The sequence below is a fragment of the Ambystoma mexicanum genome, chromosome 6q, assembly GCF_040938575.1.
Source record: "Ambystoma mexicanum isolate Mex_15411 chromosome 6q, UKY_AmexF1_1, whole genome shotgun sequence".
Classification (NCBI taxonomy): Eukaryota; Metazoa; Chordata; class Amphibia; order Caudata; family Ambystomatidae; genus Ambystoma; species Ambystoma mexicanum.
This window is the reverse complement of record NC_090937.1, coordinates 1,606,980,571-1,607,000,278: the sequence shown is the minus strand read 5'-3', so window position 1 is coordinate 1,607,000,278 and position 19,708 is coordinate 1,606,980,571. Positions and strand designations below refer to the sequence as shown.

At 44.5% G+C, this 19,708-nt stretch overlaps 1 protein-coding gene across 1 annotated transcript in view; it reads right to left on the bottom strand.

The window, feature by feature from the left end:
* Positions 1–1,821: 1,821 nt before the first annotated feature.
* LOC138516896 (C-type lectin domain family 4 member F-like) overlaps positions 1,822–19,708 on the bottom strand; it is a 333,064-nt gene continuing 315,177 nt past the window's right edge. Inside the window, exon 8 of the mRNA XM_069632350.1 lies at positions 1,822–5,912. Within this exon, the coding sequence (XP_069488451.1) occupies positions 5,777–5,912 (136 nt within the window). The 3' untranslated portion in view covers positions 1,822–5,776. The remainder of the gene's footprint in view (positions 5,913–19,708) is intronic.

Sequence of the window (19,708 nt, the reverse complement as noted above, 5' to 3'; positions counted from 1 at the left end):
GAATGGGGAATTCCAAATCCGCCAAACCCGTGATCCGGCGCTAATAGCGCCGGTGGGTTTGGCGGTAGGGCAGATAGCGCCAGCGCTATCAGCGCCGGCGTTACCGCCCAACTCGTGATGAGGCCCATAGTGGACTATACTGGTTGAGAGATTGTTACAGTCTGCATATTTTGCTCCAGTGGCTGCAAATTGGGTGAAATCCTTCTCGTCCGATCGCTCATCCAGGTTATTAAATGGCACTGCAATAGCTGATGGCGTTAATTTGCCACATGGTGTACCTCAGGGGTGTTGCCTATCACCAACTCCCTAAATGTTCACTAAACCGCTATTTGAATTACTGTACAAGCAGGGGATAATCTACACCATTTATGCTGACAGCATGCAGTGCTTGATTCCAATCTCAGGAAATTATGAAAACAATACAGAATATATCAATAAAGTTTACACTTATATACAGCAATGGATGGTCTTTAATGGTATGGCTTTGAATGACTCAAAAACAGAGTTCATGTTAGCTGTCACAGCCAGCAGAATAAACCAGCTATGTGTTGAATGAAAAAGCTTTGTCATTGCTGGCTGCACCCATGCAACCCTGAAGTAGGTAAAAAGCTTTAGGTGTTTAGTTAGATGCAGAGCTGAGTATGAAGGCACATGTGAACAGTATTGTATCCACCTCTTCCAACCACCTTAACTACCGAGTTAATTGCAACCTTTTCTAATGAAGAAGAGCTGTACGGTAGTGGCCAGACCAATTATCGGAGCTAAATTTGATTCCTGCGGCAATTTGCTACACGGAATTAGCAAAGGACAAATATCGAAAATGCAAGTAATTCAAAACAGCGCAGTTCACGTGATTGAAGGTCTGGGAAAAAGAGACCATGTTTCCCAAGCAAGACCAGCATTACACTGGCTACCAGCAGACGCCAGGATCTCTTTCTGAATTCTCACACTAACATATAAATTGTTATTCTGCAATAGTCCAAGATATTTATTTGAAAGAATCTCCTGGCTAGCTACCCATAGGCGTTTAAGGGCCAATTCCTCAAACTTACTGTCAGTGCCACAAGCTAAGCTGGCTGTAGTGAGCCAGAATGCCTTTCATGTCGCAGCACCCAAACTTTAGAACACCTTACTACCTGATTTGAAGGGTTATAGCTCATTAGCCTTGTTTAAATCTATTTGCCTGAGTAGTTTATCACAATGCCTAATTATTTTCGGTACAATGTCCTTCCGGTCTGGCGTATGATTGTTTATTTGTTGTTTGTCTTCATATGCACTCTTATGCCTCCAGGCTTGCCTGTCTTGCCGCTATCTAAGTAATAAAATAAATAAAAGAGAGAGAGACTCATGCTTAAATTATATCATAGAATTACCACGAGAGGAACCTTCCAGGAAATCAGATGGGGGTTTACACGATAAATGAATGTGATCAAACTAATATTAGGGCTGTGGCAAACGGTTTATAGTCATTTTTTCGAATGCAAAAATGTCGAAAGTCATTTCAATGTCGATTTTTTTTTAAATTTTTTAATACGTTATTTATTCTAAATGGGGGGGTTCACCCCCAAACCCCCCCCCTTTTTTTTTTTACCCATTTTGTTTTACTCCCGGACCCCAAAATAAATATATAATTTAAAAAAACAGAATTTTACTTTTGTTTTCGACATTATTTTTTCGAAAAAATTGTCATTCGACATTCTTTTTCGAAAAAATTACTGACCACCGTGCCAAACGGCATATTTAGTATTCAGCCGAATACTGAATAGTTTGTCAACTATTCGGCCAAAGCCAAACTTGAAAAAACACACTTATTAAAAAAAATTACCATTTTAAATACATTATATACTTTTATTTCTTTTCATTGTAATCAATGCAGCATCTTTATTTAAAGTATAAAAGTCAGAAAAAAAGCAGATTTAATCAAAATGAAAGGAACAAATGTACAGAAGGTGGTTGCATATTCAAAACCAGTGCCAGTCAAAGTAGGAGGCTTCACACCTACAAAAGGCCTCGATTGCAGTGAACACATGTATATTGCAATTTGCAACTGCCTTTGTGAATCAGACACATTGCATTCTCCATTTAGTTGCAAAATTGATGCAGTGGAGTCTTGAAACTTCTTTGCAGCTCACATAGAAATTTATAAAATGGTTTAGGTCGGCTCATGCTGGACACAGGTCAAGAGGAAATCAGAAATGCGTGAACTCCATCTCACAACTATTCACCCCACCCCCTCAGAGGCCAAACAAAGGAGAGGACTCTCCCAGAGAGGCTGTTGGTGTTTGGTGAATGGGTAAGCACCCGTTCATTTATTACAATTGATTTTCACATCAGTTCTAACTATTCATTACATTAAAAAGAAATACAAGAAATGTACCAATCTGGGATCATACATATGGGAAGTTTGTTTATGTAACTCTGATGGCCACCAAAACAAATAAACAAATTATAGCAGCACTAAAATATACTTTAACATTTAGTTCATACTTGATCGAAACATAGTCCTATTCTGCCCAACATATTTGCTGCAATTGTCCACCAAATTTGCTGTTGCTTTTGTCAATTTCATCTTTTTGCCTGTGTAGTGCTGTTTTTGTTTTGTTTTGATTTCTTTTGGCAATAAAGAAAGCTGCTTGTATAGTCTGTTGTGTTAAAGCAGCCGCAACCCTGAATTAATCAGAGTGGCTTGCAGGTCTCGCACGATTCAGCCTTTCATTCTTCAAAGGGTAATTTCACAAGCCTCACATTTTACTACATAGCAATATATATAAAGCATAGACAGGTGTGAAATCTGCCCCATATAGTGAACTGCAGACATCTGGTGGGTTTGAAAGTGAGCTTTGCAAGATCGTCCTGTCTCCACTCCCTCGTCCAGTTGCGTTCATGCTGATGGCTTCCCTGTGGCGTTTACACCCATTTGTTTAGAAAAGGATAGTCTGACCTGGCCCCTTCTCCTAAACGCTTCCGGTATCCCTCTTGCCCCTGCATTCAAAAGCTGCTAGAAGTGATTAAACAGCACTTATGACTTTCACCCATTTCTGAGTAAACAATGGTCCACAATCACTCGTGCTGATGGAAAGGTGTGTCTCAGCCGGGTCTGGTCCTTTGTCACCTTGGCAGTACCTAGACCTGCTGTTAATATGTTTGTCAAAAGAGCAAAATGCTTATTTTGAGAAACAAGCGTGTGAAGGGGTTTAACATTTAGGAGAGCCAAAGCACATTTCCGAATCCCTTTCATATATTAACTAGACAGAAAGGCCTTAAATGCACATTTGTTTAGAGAATTACTTTATGTCAGAGTTGAACCCACTGCCACTTGTCAAACCAAATTAAAAACGCTTTAAAGGAAACATTTCAGAGGAATAGTCCTATGTTTTGTAAAACAACAAGGCATCAAGGCAATTTAATCACTAACACCTGATACTTTATTTGTTTTATTCCTCGTTAAAGCAGAATCATTTTCTGGCTCTGGTTGCCTTCATTGTCTGATTGCTCCGAGTAGGTGTAGGGTGTTGTCTCTCTGCGTGGTCTGCGGAGGTGGTAGGTCATGCAGGTATTTATGTTTAGTAGAGATGGGCAAGCAGAATTTTAGGTATGGGATTTGTGTTGTTGGGGTGGGAGGTGGAATACCATATATGGTATTTGTGTTAGAGGATGGCAGGCCCCAAGTAGGAAGTTGGTGGGGGTGTTTGGAAGGCAGGATGCCAGTAATGGGGGTTTGTACTGTATGCGGGCAGAGTGTCAGCAATGGTGTCTTTGGTTCCAAGACTTACATGCTCATTTTGCCGGTTCAGGCCACATTTGCCACTTGGAGCAAAGCCGGACTTAAGGCTGGGCCGTGACTTTGCCCATCCCAGGAATTCTCGGGATCTCCCAACTCTATATCCTACAAATTTCACTAACAGAGCACAGCTCTCTGTCTCATACAGAGTCCTCACACCTATCTTTACCCGCTGTCACACACTGGCCCACTTTGGAATTGGCGAGATTACCCAACATAAATGTGCGTGTTAGGTGGGGGCATATTACCTGCCTGACATAACCAAGCCCTGCTGCTCTCCACTAGCTATTGTGAATTCTTAATGTTTCTACATGGGCATAGCCCACAGGAACAAATGCTGCTCACTTTTCACTTATCCTTGCCAATACACAAATACATACACCTTATCATTCCTGATAAAATATCAGATCATTTTAAACTCATGCCTCAAGTCCTTATAAAATGAAAAGGGGGGGAGGGGGACTATGACGTACGCAATGGGAAGTGACATGACAGGAACTGAATGTATCCTTAAGTGGAATATGCACATTTCTTTCACTTTGTCTTTTCCAACTGAAGAAAGTGCACAATGCATATAAACATTTGCCAAAAGAAAAGATTTTCCTGTATTGTGGTTGGCTAAGTATAAAAGGTGAGCACCTTTTATGTCTAAGAATCTGTAACAAAACATGCCCTAAAGAGCAGATTACAATATAAGATATTTTACAGCTGTGTGATAGCAATTTGTCTGGTCCTGTGGCTAAGTGCCTGCTGTAATTCTATTCAGTAATATTTGCCTTACTGAGTCCTTGTTGCATTGTATTCAAATGAGAATGACAAACTATTCGGCCGAGGTCGAATAGCTTTTTTTGAGCCGGAATTCAGCCGAATACTTACTCGAAGCCGAAGTTCGGTACTAATAGCAAGTGACTAAGAAAACATTGATAACCTCTAAAACTCCAGTAATTCAAGACATGAATTTGAAGGTAATTAAGACATCAGCATCTCTATTGGATTTGTCTGTTTGAAATACCGATATATCACTAAACCTTTAATTCATGTGTGCGAAGCAAGTGCGTATGCCAAGTGCAATAACATGGTGGGAGGGGAAAATCACGAAATGGATGCTCTGTGCAAATACCTACACTTTCTGACAACCTGGACATTCTTCAGATTTGTGGTCTTCCTGCCGTAGTGACAGATGGATGATGCCTGCTAGTATCACTGGTGCTCATTGGATGCTCTGGGATGCAGCTGTTCCTGCCACCTTTACCAAGCTGACGTTTCCATGTAAAGCATCAGTGTTTCTATCGTTGTTTTTCCATATTCGTATTTAAAACAAAGTTTGAAAAATGTAAAATTATCATTTCAAATTGCATCGGCTTTTAGCACACATCCAGCACCAAGAGGGTAGCGTGCTCGCCGCAATGCCTTTGCGGTTTGGTCACGCACGCAAGGCTTGCATACGTGCACTCTTGCGCTCAGAGCCCAGCCACTGCACTCATGTCCCCTTTGTCAGACAGGAGCTTTGCTTGCAGGGGCTGGTGGGTCTTGGATGCAGGGAGTGCTTGGCTCTTTCTGTCAAGTGCCTAGTAACATTTATTAACTTGTGCCGCTACATGCAGACCTGTTTGGCCCTGGTGACCCCACAGGCCATGCACACATGCTGTTGTGTGACTCTCTACGTTGACCATGTCATTTTAATGTCCCGGGTGCCGGGTAATTTTGTGCTGACATTCGAACTAAGCAACCTGATCAAAAACAACATTATTTGCACTGATCTGTCAATGCAACGGTGAGTGTAAAATGGCCAGTAGCAATGAAATGCAGGTCGCCTGGCACCAAGGGTTGGACACATAGACTTAATAATCTTATTGGGGACACACCAGCAACATTCGGAGAGCACTGGAGGGAAAGCTGTAGAATATAAACAAAGAAGGTAGGTTGTAAATAGCAAAATATGTCAGAAGTAATGATGGCGCTGCAGCTTTGAAATCCGGGTGCCGAGAAAACCCATCAGACTGCAAAGGGTTTTTTACAGATCCACTTAAAAAGCGAAGGGCAGTCACAGTCGTTCCATCTCCCGTCCTTCAGTAAATGAGCGCAGTGCTCAGAACCCTTCCAGTTATCAGGGCTACCCGCGGACCATTTCCTAGAAAGAACGTGAGGGAGAAATGAAAATCGTCATTTTGAGAAATCTATGGAGCTCCTAGGCTATGCTGACTTTAACATGATGACACTTTTGGGGAAGCCAGGGGCGCCCCGAGTTACAGCTTACTAGTTACCCTGGGGCATTTCTTGAGGGCCATGCACTGCACCCCGGTTACTAACATTGCAGGGTTATGGGCCAGGCACAGAGGGAAGAGGAAACCGACCTAAAGCACAGCTATTGTGTATAGTGAGAGGCAAAGCACATCAAAAGTTGCTGTCACATGCCATGTTTACCTTACTTTCTGCAAATCCATTGCAGTTGCCCATTAGAGTACTCAACGCGCCAATCATTAAAAGTCCCTAAACAATTCAATGAATAATAAAACCTGGGTTCACTATATCATGTTTTCTTTACAACACAGTGGTCTTTGGGAAGTCTGACCTGGGGAACAGGAAGCGTGACAAGGTCAAATCAACATTTACACTAATTGATAATCATGGAATATCCCAATATATGGGAACGAGTATGTATTGACATATTTTCATAAAACACGAGCAGGGAAGATGTAGCCAGGAACGCAATGTGTTAACATGTTGCATGTGCTACGGTCATCCCTATGGGATTTACTTTGCATTGATGCAATCTTCAAAATGGCTGGAGATTCCCAGAGCAATAGGTCAAAGATCACCAGAGTTAAAATACATGTCACATGTCTCACAATGTATCACACGTATGATATTTTACGATCCTGTTCTAAAGCAACCCAAGTTCCTGTCTTTAATCCCACTGTGATGATGCCACAACTCCCAGTAGAACCCAATCATGACCCGAGAAGCATAGAGAAGCAAGCTGCGCGTGAAATTACATCTGCGGAACTCGGCACGTAACATGTACATTACAGTGAAACTTGTTTGTCACATGTAAAGGAAGATTTCCCAATATCCCGATTCCCGGATGAACACAAAACCTCGATGACCTCCGCAATCATCATCCCATTGCACACCTTCCTTTCACTGGCAAGAACTCTCAAAGAATGCAGCTAATCACCTGCAAGGACACTTTGCTACCCACCTGCCACAGGATTCCAATCTGGCATCATACAAAAATGCAGCATAGAGACTGCCACCATGATGAGGACCCTTGCCGCCTGGTATCCCTTGCCGCCTGGTATCCCTTGAGTTCTCTGCAACCTCCAACACATTGGATCCTCAAGCGCTCATTCGCACACTACGCAGTCACTGACAGCCTCACTGGAATCGCTGAGACTCAGTGGCCTAATTCAAAGTCTACAGAAATCCAGATCAACGTAACAATATTCGCCAGAGAGCACTACTAGAAACTGTCCTCTTCATAAAATCCTAGAATGAAAGGGATATTACTGCAGGTGAAGCACTTTGACAATTTGCTTATCAAGGAAGCTATCTTACAAGCTTCTAGAGCACTGGGATGAAGTCCCATGGTGGAGTCTAGGGGCTGGGCAATGGAGACGCAGTGCGCTGCGGAACACTGCCTGTAGTGTGATGACCTGGGCAGGTCTCTTCTGTATCCACAGTCTTGTGTTGCAGCACCAAAGTGAAAGCCTCATGCTCCCAAGGAACAGAGAGTCTATGAATGAGTACCACATGCAAGTAGTACTATGAAGAAAACCAATCAATATAACCCATGGTTGGTGGTGCACACTGCATGAACACTGACATAGCTATACTATCTCAGCTAAGGAATCGACTCAATAAGAAGGTGAACCGATGATAGTTGGAAGAACCCACCTGTGATGACTGCTGCGTGGCATACAACAGTTTGAACATTTACCTTTTCTTGGGGTGTCTATCGAATCTAGCGGTCTGCACCTGGCACTTCGGCTTTGTCTGTGGGTGTGCGTTCCTGGCAACTCCACGACCAACACAGTGAGGCAGGCAATGCAGAGTGCCGCCATGTTCTTCCGACAATGAAAAGGCGGAAGACACGCCCCCAGACACTGCACGCACGCCATAGGCCGAGCGTTGTTGGTTGCCATGACGATGCATTCTGAGCGCAGCACACCAGCAGCTATTTAGATGCCTGTTGTCAGCTGTTCAGTGCATCTCAATGCTCCCTTCAGTACTGGGTTTCCTTGAGCTCCGTTCAGATCTGCTTTTCAGATCTCTGTGTTCCTTTTCTTTTGCCAGTTTCCTACCTTTTTGGCTGCCTCTACGTTCCCTTCCTTTTGGCTTCCAGTCTCTCTGATCCCAGATTCTCCTTCCTTGCTCTTTCAAGCTGCCTTCTTACCTGGCTGTCTTTTTTCTACCTTTTGCCTCTGTACCCTGCCTGCAACCAGCTTGTTTAGTTGCTATTTTGAGAATCCTGTTGTTGGGAAGTGCAACCCTGTCCAACCCTCCTTTTGGAGGGTTGAACCCCACCCCAGTATAATCAACCTACATAGTAAAGCCCAAGGTGCAAGCAAGATTGCCATTTTGTACAGATGTTAGTGCATTCTGTGTAGATGTTAGTAACCATAGTTTGGAAACAAGGCATGCATGGCAAATTCAGCATTTCATGGACTAGGCTCTAATTGTGGGATGCAGGAAATCTCCAGCCATGCCTGAGCTCCCATGAGGACAACCACACCCCCAAACGTCAAATCTCATCCATTGTTCTAACAGTGTTGCAAAGATGTTTTTTCTATCTGCAAGGAGACATGTGCCCTACAAGGCTGCAATCATAGACCAGTGCCTGGTGTGCATATTGTCTCACACTGGCGAAAACCTGACCTGGCGCAGCCCCAGGCGACCATGAGTTATAGCCCATATAACTGACTAAACCTCAAGATCCCTGAATTCTATGACACCAGGTGCCCTTTGACCATCAACCCTAAAGTAAAAAGTCCTGAAATGTTGGATGGACATTGCACGTTTTTAAGCTACAATCATATGATTTGTATTGCGAGGAGCTGGAAGCGATAAATTATAGTTCAAACCGAGGGCGAGAATTTGGAGACGGATGGCGCGGAAGGGAAGAGTGAAATGTGCGTGTGGAGGTTAGAGTGCGCCATTTCTCCTTTGTGCCAGTCCTAAAGCCTGCCAGGGGCACAGTATAATGATAAAGTAGCATTGTGTTAGGAGTGTAGTTAATTTGTCTTTGACCTTCGTCGGTGAGAAGAAGATGATCTATGCAGCACCCACGTGATGGAAGACAGATGGACTGGGCTGGAACCAATGACCTGGCATCCCTTATGCTGTAGGCGGATCCTGTTTAGGTGCACACCAACCAGCCATGCTTTACTATATGTATTGCGTCATGATGACAATGTGTCTCTTCTTAAGCATATGCTTGTACCCTTTTTAGGCAGAACGTGCTTAGCAGCAGAGTTATTTACTGTTGCTCTCATATTTGTGCAAGATTAAAACTTATCCTTACAAGATCGATTTGGGTCTTTCTTTCCTAGAGGCTTGTATTCTCTCTGGTGTGAGCGTTTTGCGACTTGCCTTCAATTGGTGACCCCGACGTGATCTCAGTGCCCCCCGTATTTGCAGAGGCTTCCAGGCCACTTCTCCAGAAGGAGCCACACCCACCTACAGCGACCTGTCCCAAAAAAACATGTGTACCGAGTGGTTTAGCAGGAGCCATTTTAGGAGAAGTCCTCTCTGCTCTTTGAAATGGGATGTGGCTCTGAGGAGAGTGTAGGTCGGTTTTGGAACCCTGTGACGGAGGAGTTCGGGTAAGCACGCCACGTGAGTAGACTCTTGAAAGCGATAATGAGTAGGGGACAGGTGCATGGGGAAGTGTGAGAGGTGTGAGCACGTGGAGAGCCAGGTCGTTGATGTGGCCTGGGTGTGGATTGTGTTATTTCTTATTAGTGTTTGTATTGTGAAGAGATTATTTCGGTAAAGCATCGTAAAGCAAAGGTAAGGCAGGGAGACTCTCCTCGGAAGAGGAGGGAAGGTGGTACCACGATAAAATATATTATTTAAAAGAGCAATATAGGAATACAAGTAGTGGTCTTGTAGAAGTAGTGGCTGGAACAAGTAGTGGTTGTTATTTTAGCTTATTTTAGTTTATTGTATTCGTGTTTATTAGATAAAGAACAGGCCATAGGAATGGCATCAATTGTGTGTGTCGCTGGGTGGGTTGAAGAAGTGTGTGTACGTGAGGGAGGGGGACAGAGAAGGGTGGGAGTCGATTTTCTCTTTTATGTAATAAGCATGTAATAAGCAGCGGCAGCGTGCGTGGCACATTATGATATGGCATTTGTAACACGCCTATACACAAGTGTTTCAAGGCGCGACGAGACAAGGAAGGGGAACAGAGGGAGGACAGAGACAACAATCTTACTAGGCCAAGTTACATTGAGATCACACAAGTGCAGGGGAGGGGAGAGGGGAAAAGTGGCAGTGGACAGGGGAGGGGGCAGTGCTGTACATGGGAACAAAACAATAACAAGAAGTGCAGCCAGCAGGTGGCAGGTGCCAGGGTAAGTACAGACAGCAGGTGTCCAAAAGTGCAGGTAGTGGGACTGTAGGGTTACAGATTGAGACACAAGTGCAAGGGTTGCCGGGAGGCAGTGCGGGTGTTCAACTGGGTGGGTAGGGACCTGGGCCTGAATTCAGAGGGTAGCCAGGTGACCAGTGCAGTATAAGACAGGAAATCAGCAGGGGAGAGCAAGAGAGAAGGTAGAAGCAAAGAGGAAGGTCTTGAGGTGCTTCTGGAACCGGAGACGGTTCTCCGCAAGTTTCAAAGAGGCAAGGAAGCTGTTCTAGAGGGAGGCCCCAGCCAATGAAAGAGATCTACCACCAACTCGTTGCTTGGAGAAGCGACTGACCCTGAGGGAGTTCGAGGTGGAGAAGCGAAGGGCTCGAGTAGGAAGGTATTTATAAAGAGAGTTGGAGGTAATGAGGACCCAGGCCCCAGAGGGCTTTGTGGACAATGCAGAGGGTCTTGAACTTAATGCTTGCTGCCACTGGGAGCCGATGCAGAGATTCCAGTGCTGGAGAGATACAATCCCTGGGCTTGAGGCCAAGGACAAGTCTCGCAGTCCTGTTCTGGATGAGTTGCAGAGGGCGTAGAGTAGAAGCAGGCAGATTTAGAAAGAGGCTGTTGTAGCAGTCCAGCCTAGAGAGAAACAGAGCTCTAGAGACAGTGAGCTTCTGGGGGAAGGAGAGAAAAGGAAGAATACCCCTGAGCAGGTGCAGTTTGTAGTTTGACTTCTTAGAAACGTCAGAGATGTGAGGAGAAATGGAACGTGTGGAGTCGAAGAGGACCCCGCGGATCTTAGCCTCACAGGTGGGTGCAGGAAGGGGGCCAAGGGAGGTTGGCCAGCGAGTGGGCCTCATTACGACTCAGGCGGTAAGGGTTTTACGGCGGCGTTAACAGCGCCGACCCTTACCGCCTGAGTACGAGGTCCCTTAGCGCCATGGCGGACTTAACACCTGCTTAAAATCCATGGCGCTAAGGGACCATGGAGTTAATTACGCCACCGTAATTTACGGTGGCGTAATTAACGCCTTCCCCACTCCCATTATGCCCTATGGGGCAAAAATGGGAATGGGGAAGGGTAAATGGGGATTGGGGACTTACCGCCCCACCAAGGTCGGAATGGGGCGGTAAGTCCGCCAACCACCATGGCGTAAACATAGTTTACGCCATGGTGGTAAAGTCACGGCCCAGGCGGTAACTTACCGCCTGGGTCGTAATGAGGCCCAGTGACAGGAATGGAGGGTGCAGGTGTGCCGATGAGAAGAATCTCCGTCTTGCTGACATTAAGGCAGAGATTGTTAGCGACACACCACTCCAGGGCTTTGCAGGGTTAGTAAGACATAGAGAGCACTAGCATGGGGGGAGGAACACCACGATAGTATCATGACAGGGTGGAGAAATACCATAAGCTGTGGATCGCAGAGACAGGAGGACGGGGGATGTCCTGCCTGTGGCCAGAGCCGGGCTCTCACAATAAGAGCGTCTTGGAACACATGCACGCATTATTAGTAGGTAATTATAAGCGGAAACAGCTACAGAAGAGAAAAGACATTTTAGACGTCTGGCAAAGGTTTGAGGACACAGAGGACCAAGGGGACGGAGCAGGAGCACAGATGCAGAAAGATGGAAGGTGTAGGAAGGGAGAAGGAGAGGGTGGGGTGCCAGCAGAGCGCGGGGGATTATATCCCTTGACAGCGGGTCCCTCAGATGGATACACAAATACAAACTATGTGCCCACCGTGGAAGGGACACCTTCAGCATGAGTAACACTGCAGGCTACCACTCCCCCAACCACATATGCACACCTACCTGAAGTATCAACATCTGCGGGTGTCAGGTCAAGAGAGTTTCAAGAAGTGGTGACAGAGCTGCTAGCAGAGCTGAACAGGATGACGGCATCTTCAAGAGAAGTGAGGGATATAGGGGTGTCGGAACAAAGATCGAGAAAATGGAGATCAGGGGAGTTGCTGCTCAGGATGGATAATGAAGGAATAAGAAGTTTATGTGTTAAGAAGGAGAGTAGCAAGGGTGACTGGACACTCTTTTGACAGGAAAATACGTGTTGGGAAACGATGAGAGGGAGGACAACAATAGCACATTTGAAGAGGGAATGGGTGAAGAAGGAGGGGGCGAAGAGGCAGTTGAGAATGCCCCCCACGTAGGAGGCTCGTTGGGGGTGGGAGCAGGCTGAGGAATAGGGCGAGCCGGATGGCATTGGCAAGGAAAAGGTGAAGTATGAAGAAGTGTGTGGGAAGTGGTGCCAAGACGGAGATGCCCCTCATACATAAGGGGGCAGGGAGGGCACAGTATGTGCCCTGGCCACAGATGGATAAAAACAACTTGATTAAGGCTCTCCCACAGCTGACAGCAAGGGCAAATAAGTGGACATATGAGTTTGAAAATCAAACAGCAGGGGTGCCCCTTGCAGTGGGTGATATCAAGAGTATTTTTTTTTTATTGTGTTTGATTCAAAATAGAAACTTTACAATTTTATAACACATTTTTGTTTGTTTAAAAGAAGAAAACATATAACAGTATAAATTCTCAATTCATTACATATTACAAGACAACAAAATATAAAATTACTTCGATTTACATTAATTCATTTTGTGCAGAAATAGCTTTCATTATGACCTTTAAAAAATTAGTCAGATTGATAAGTAACTTACAACTGTACCCCACATACACCTATTCCATAAGGTTAGTTTGGAGAATTCGGTATCAGAATGCAAGTAGCTTCTTAGATGTCTATTTCTTACTTCATCGAAGTGTTTACAATAGATTACTGTCATGATGCCTGCCTCTAAGGAGCCAGGCCGGGCCCAGCAACCCCAGAGGCAGACATCATTTTCCCCTGGGAAGTCCCAGCGGGCCCAAGTCGGGACCCTTTGGACTCAGTCCTGGCGCCTTAGGTGCCAGGCTTATAGGGGCCCCCAGTCCTGGCGCCTTAGGCGCCAGGCTCATAAGAGAGGATATGTGTTTAAGTGCTTGGGTGCACACTTACCTGATGCAGACCATGCTGCTTCATCCAGGCCCTCTTGAGGCCTGAATGGGACTACTTTACCTGTGGGACTACTTCACCACCTGGGTGTGGTCGGGAAAGGATACATACCTGATTGGTGGAAGGATACATAAAAGGAACTTCTTCCAAGGCTATTTAAACCACTCCCGATCAGCCACACGTGCTTCGCGTTGTTCTGCACCTAGCAGCTGGACGCTCACCGTGTCTGCTCCTGCATCCTGACTTCAGCCACGCCTGCCAGCACCCTGGAACACCTGCAAGGGGAGAAAGGGGAGAAAGGAGAGATTAGGTGAAGAAAAGCCCTTACCTGCTAAATCTGCATTCCGGAGTCACTTCACTGACGATCCTGAAAAGGAAGACATCTTTTTTAAAGCATTTTGTTTCGATCGCTGCAGCGCTGCATTTCACTCACCTTGGCAAGGCGCTTCCATCTTCAGCAGCGATCTTCCGGATTCAGCTACGTTCCGGTGCCTAGAGGAAAAAAGACAAGAACAAAGGTGAGAGGGAGAAAAGGAATAAGGAAAGCTCAGTTTCCTTTTAAGACTTACCTGTTGGATATTTCCCTCTGCATTTCGGGTCCTGCCGCTTCCTGGCATCTCCGGACCCCGGCCCCTATGGGGAAAAAAGACAAAGTCATTGTTGAGCGTTTGTAAAGACATTACCTGAGCGCTCATCCGGAACTTACCTGCCATTTACTGAAGCGGCACGCTTCACTTCGGGTCGGCGCCATTTCTCCGGCATCCGAACCCCGGCCCCTAAGGGGAAAAGGACATGAGCATTAGCGCTTGCTGCAATAAGACAACGGACATAATTAAAGAGCTTGAACTTTTGAACAGAACTATTACAGCGCCTTACCTGAACAGTCAAGCTTACCTGAACTCCATCAACCCTCAATCCAGTGAAGTAACTGGGTTTCAACGCGCCCCTGCATCTGAAGCAGGACGGAGAGCTCACCATTCCAAACCCTAAGGTGAGGCTTCACGGGGAACCGTGGAAGAGGTTTCGTGGAGGGTTGGATGGGAGTGGGAGGCTTGAACATTATTTCCGCCAGTTGGTAATACTCCCTTTCCACGTACAGGAGGGTATTCTTGCGAGCCAGAGAAGCCAGAATAGAGGGGCCCTTCCAGTCCATCTTCAGAGCCGCGCCTCCGTGGGAATCAGGTGAGCGTTACAGTTACCAAATGTTTCAGCGATTCAGTGACACCATATATTTGACAAAACCTGCAATCTGCACCTTGTCTATCAAACTTCACACCTTTATCAACCCAGCTCTGAATTCGCTCAAAAGTAGGAAATTGGTTCAAACGGAACCGCATATATAAGTTCCTTTCTAAAAAATTAGGAAATTGAAACAAATACCTGGGTAAAACCCCCATTTTCCTTCTAAATGGCGCATATTCTTTAAACATCTTAAAGTTACCAATTTGGTCAGATTGCCGACACCAAGCCAAGAGTTGGAATTTACGTTTGTTTGCAGGTAGACACAGTAAAAAGTCTTCTTTAGGAATATTTGTGATTTCTAAAATGTCATACATTTTCTTAGTAAAGTTACCTAATTCCAATAAGGAACCATGTTCTATTATTTGACCAAGATCACCATAGAGTGAGTTCCTAGGTGGATTTAACATCTTTCTGTAGTTATTCAAACGTCTCCAATTCCACTTGGCAGACAATGGCAACAATCCTATTTCATGGAGAATAATTGCATTTGTAACAGATCTAGCAATACCCAGAACCTTTTTCCACATTTGCCCTTGAATCATGTCAAGAACATCCTCCATATCAAACATACACGAATCGAGGATGTATAATATACAAGGTTCGATCTTCAGCAAATAAAACTGAATGATTGGTATCAGAGAATAATATGCTCATTTGAGATATCAAGGGTTTAGTTCTTTCCCTTAACAGTTTAGACCACCATATCTTAGAATACAGATCAGTAATAGAGTAACCAAGATAATGCAGTTCTTTAACCACCTTTAGTTTTTCCATACCAATTACCCAATCATACTTTTTCATATTTTTCTTCCCATCCGCAAAAACCAAAATTTTAGATTTAGCCCAATTTATTTTCAAATTACGTTCCTCTGCAAAAAGATGAAATGCATCCAGCTTGTTCTGTAACCCAAACAGGGTTCTATCAAGGAATAATAAATCGTCTGCGAAACTAATACAGTTCAGTTTGAGATGCCCAAGTTTAGCCAGATAGCATGTTATGTCTTTCCAGAGAGTTTCAATTTGAGAGAGATAAATATTAAATAATATCGCGGCCATAGAGCAACCCTGTTTCAGTCCAATTTCAGTAGGGATTTGATCTGTAAGGGTTCCTATTTTATTAACACGAACCATATAATTTGTGTTGGCGTGTAGTAAGGCTATCAACGCCACCAGATGTACTGGAATCCCTAGATGGATCATAATCCTCCATAAAAGACATCTTATAACAGTGTCAAAAGCTGAACTGTGGTTTATCGCAGCCATATAGACTGCTCCAATTCCCTTTTTTTTGGTTTGACACTGGAGAATAGATAAAATAGTGGCATTCAAGGTACACCCCATATCCTTACGGAAACCAGTCTGAAATTTGGACAGAGTATCATTCTGAAATAAATATTCTTGAAGTTATTTTAGAATAAGCTGAGAAAAAACCTTAGCAGAGGCATCCTTAATCGCAATTGGCCTAAAATTTTGGGGATCGTTGGAGGGACTCTTCTTATAAATGGGGACTATAATTGCGGAGCACCAAGTGAATGGAATTCTTTTAGTAGCAAAAATTGAATAAAATTTAATTTTTAGGATAGGAGCCCAGAAATGCGGGTCATGTTTAAGTACGCATGCCGGGATATAATCGGGGCCAGAAGCTTTAGTGTCTTTCAGCCTGAGGATAGCATCTATCACATCCTCAACTGACCATGAACAATATTCCAAAATAAATTCTGCATATTTGACGTGAGGAATATTTCGGAATGATTTTGGTAATAAATATTTTTCACGTATGTAGGTAACCCAAGTAGCAGCTAGAATGGAAGGTTCACAAGAGACACTGGTAACATGCAAATGTGTAATGAGAGACCAGATATTCCTAGTATCATGTTCCAATATATTATGCATCATCCTCTGATTATCCTTAATGGCCATTTCATGCCCGTAAAGCCTGATCTGATTCTTGAAGGAAACCATGATACGTTTCTTTTCCAAGCCATACACTGTGGGACTCAAATTCAATCTCGCCAATTCCCTAATTTTAGACTTTTTATTGAGTTTTAGATTATAAATTCTTAAGTCAAAAGCATGCCGATGTTCACTCCAAGTAACAGATGGTCTAAGGGCATATGCTATATCTAACAAATTTGTTTGGATGATATAATTTAGTTTAGCTTCCGTTTCGGGTTTATGTAGCTCATGATTCCAATTAATAGATAGAAAAGTTACATCATTCTTGATTTTATCAATCAATTTTCTGCAAATGTATCTGTTCCACCGTATGGACAGACCAGGTCTATCAGTCTCCGACAATTGCAACGATTCTTCCTTAACTAAACTCCACTCTTTCATATTTAAGCTAATAGAGATGGCAAGATGGTCCCCATAACCAAAGTTTAATATTTGGGTTGGTTCGCATGTATTAGAAAAGTAAGAAGATATGAAAAAATGGTCAATATAAGAGCTACGATCACCACGTTTCCAGGAATACAAGGGGGATCCATGCTCGGGCTTAACTAGTTGCATGTCCCAACCTAACAAATGCCGTACCCATTTTTTGCCATTTATCACAGTTATTGGTAAACTCCCATTTTCCATACACATTCCAAAAGATTTGGTCCCATAACAGGAGGAATTAAAATCGCCACCAAAGATGATATGCACATGTTGCATAGTTGAGAATATATCTTCCAATATTCCATCAAGTACTTGCAAAATTCGATCCCAGGTGATACGGGCTCTATTCCAATAAAGGCAGATAATTATTAAAGCTGTATCATGAAATCCCTTAACTTTTAGATGGATTACCAATAAACTATCATCTCTTAACAGCGACTTAACATCAAAGTTACAACGATTGCTTATGAGTACAGCTAAACCACCAGATGGCCTACCCTTTGGACCCCCAGTAGCTTCCATAGTGTAGGAAACAAAGCCCTCAATATTAAAAGATGACATATGCATTGTTTCCTGCAAAAGAAATATTTCATGGTTTTTGCTGGATTTATCTTTACCATACCACTGCTGGAAATTTGCAAGTCCACAACAATTCCACGCTGTAATTCTCAGTTTACCATAGCTACGCTATCTCATCATCTCATCAAGAGTTTGATGGTTGCTATAATTGGGGACCAGGCCAGGGATATGTGGGCAAAACCTGGGTATCCGAGAATAACCGTGGGGGACCATGCACACAATGGAGCATCGCTCAACAGAATAAGAGCACAGGTGTGGGATGCGCAACAAAGGGCTTTCCCAGATGCCCCTGATTTACAGTCCCTGATGCAGTGTATCATGGGTGATGACGACCCAGCTAAATTTATTCTTACATTTCAAGAGATGTGGAGAGCTGAAACAGGAGGATCGTGGGATCGTTCGATACCATTATTCCATTTATCGTAAAGAGTGGTTTGCCAAAGGAAGTGCAGAAGGCATTAGATACGATTGTGGGTATCGAAGCAAAGGGGTGGTCCGAGATACAGAGTATAATAGTGCACCACTGCAAAAGAGCGGGATAGAGAAACAACCCGAAGGCATCAAATGGCGGAAGCGAAATTGGTAGAAAAGAAATTGGTAAAAGTTGTTGTCCAGGCACCTGTGTCGACACTAGTACAGGTGGATGGGATAGAGAGCACTCAGCAGGTCAGGCGCTCCACTATTTCTGTACCTAAGGACTGAAGGAGGACAAGGATGGTGGGAGGGGGGGGCCACAGTACCCCAGCCCACTGTGGCAGTAAGGAGGACCGCAGCAAGGAAGAGGGGGATTCTGAGGAGCAAGAGGATGGGTTTTGGACACAGAGGGGGTGGGTTTGGACCATCACAATGTTGGATTTGTTTGAGGTGGGGGCATTTTGCAAGGGAATGCAGGAGCATGTCAGCAATGGGATATAATTATGGGTCACAGCAGCAGGGCTAAGGGCCCCAAGGACTAGGGTATCTGCAACAGTATCAATGGTATCAGAACCAAGGGTATTTACAGGAGCAACAACAAACCTATAACCAGCCACCCCAAGCACCGGACACACAAGTGATGCACCCACCGCAGCAAGAGTAGGGCAGTGTTGCCCCGGTCAAAAGAGTACCAAGCGCGACTACCGCCACCTTTGGAGGAGCAACAGTGATGGGGGTAACCCCTTCTCGTTCCCCAAAATGAACACATATCCCGATTAGGACAGCCCACAGAGAGCACTTGCGTGTTCGGTCTTGTCAATGACCATCCACCCTGAAGCGGAACCCTTGGTGGGGCGCAGATAGGAGACAAACAGTTCATATTCATGGTGCACCAAATTCATGCATCATGTAAGGGAATTTCCCATTATCAGGCAAATATCTTGACACACAGGGATTCTCTGGGGCTATTTCCACGGTTCCATAAACTGAGAAAGGTGGTGCAGGTTCCCCTACTGAAAGTTCCCCTGTCAATTTGCTGGGCAGAGACCTGCTCAGCAAATTAAACATGACAATATCTTTTAAAGATCGCGGTATAGTTTGCTTTACACCTGGGATGTGCGCAATGAGGGCAATGTTGATAATACACACAATGAGAAGGGCCGAGGTGGTTCACGGGACTCATGTGGTCCCGGACATGCTAATTTATGGTATTACTGTGCTTGTGGAGTCAGTGCCTCAGATTGCTAAACAGTGTTGGCGAGTGCCCACAGACTGCATCTTTCATCCAGTTGTGTTGCCTGAGGTGGTGGCGGAACAATATTGTCACTGGATTTACAGGGATTGTTGGTCTCTGACAAGAGGGTGGTCATGCTAGGAATTGACAGGGACGGGTGTGAGTGGATCACAGTGTTCTGTATAGATCGAAAAGTACAATTAAAAGAAGTGATGGATGACAAGCTGTTTGAGAACAATGACAAAAATGGGGAAATAATATTAGAGGTTTGTAACCCTGCAACATAATGGTACAGTACCAAAAGGGTGCAGTGCCCTCTAATGGCAGTACTAACTCCACCTCTATTTCTTGACGAAGACTTGTAACACATGTATTCACAGTTGTGAAAAACTACAAATCCACACAATGGGCCTCATTACGACTGTGGCGGCCACGGAATGAACGGTGCCGGTAGGGGAACGTTCTGCAGCGGGTCCCGCTCTGTACGCCTGGCCA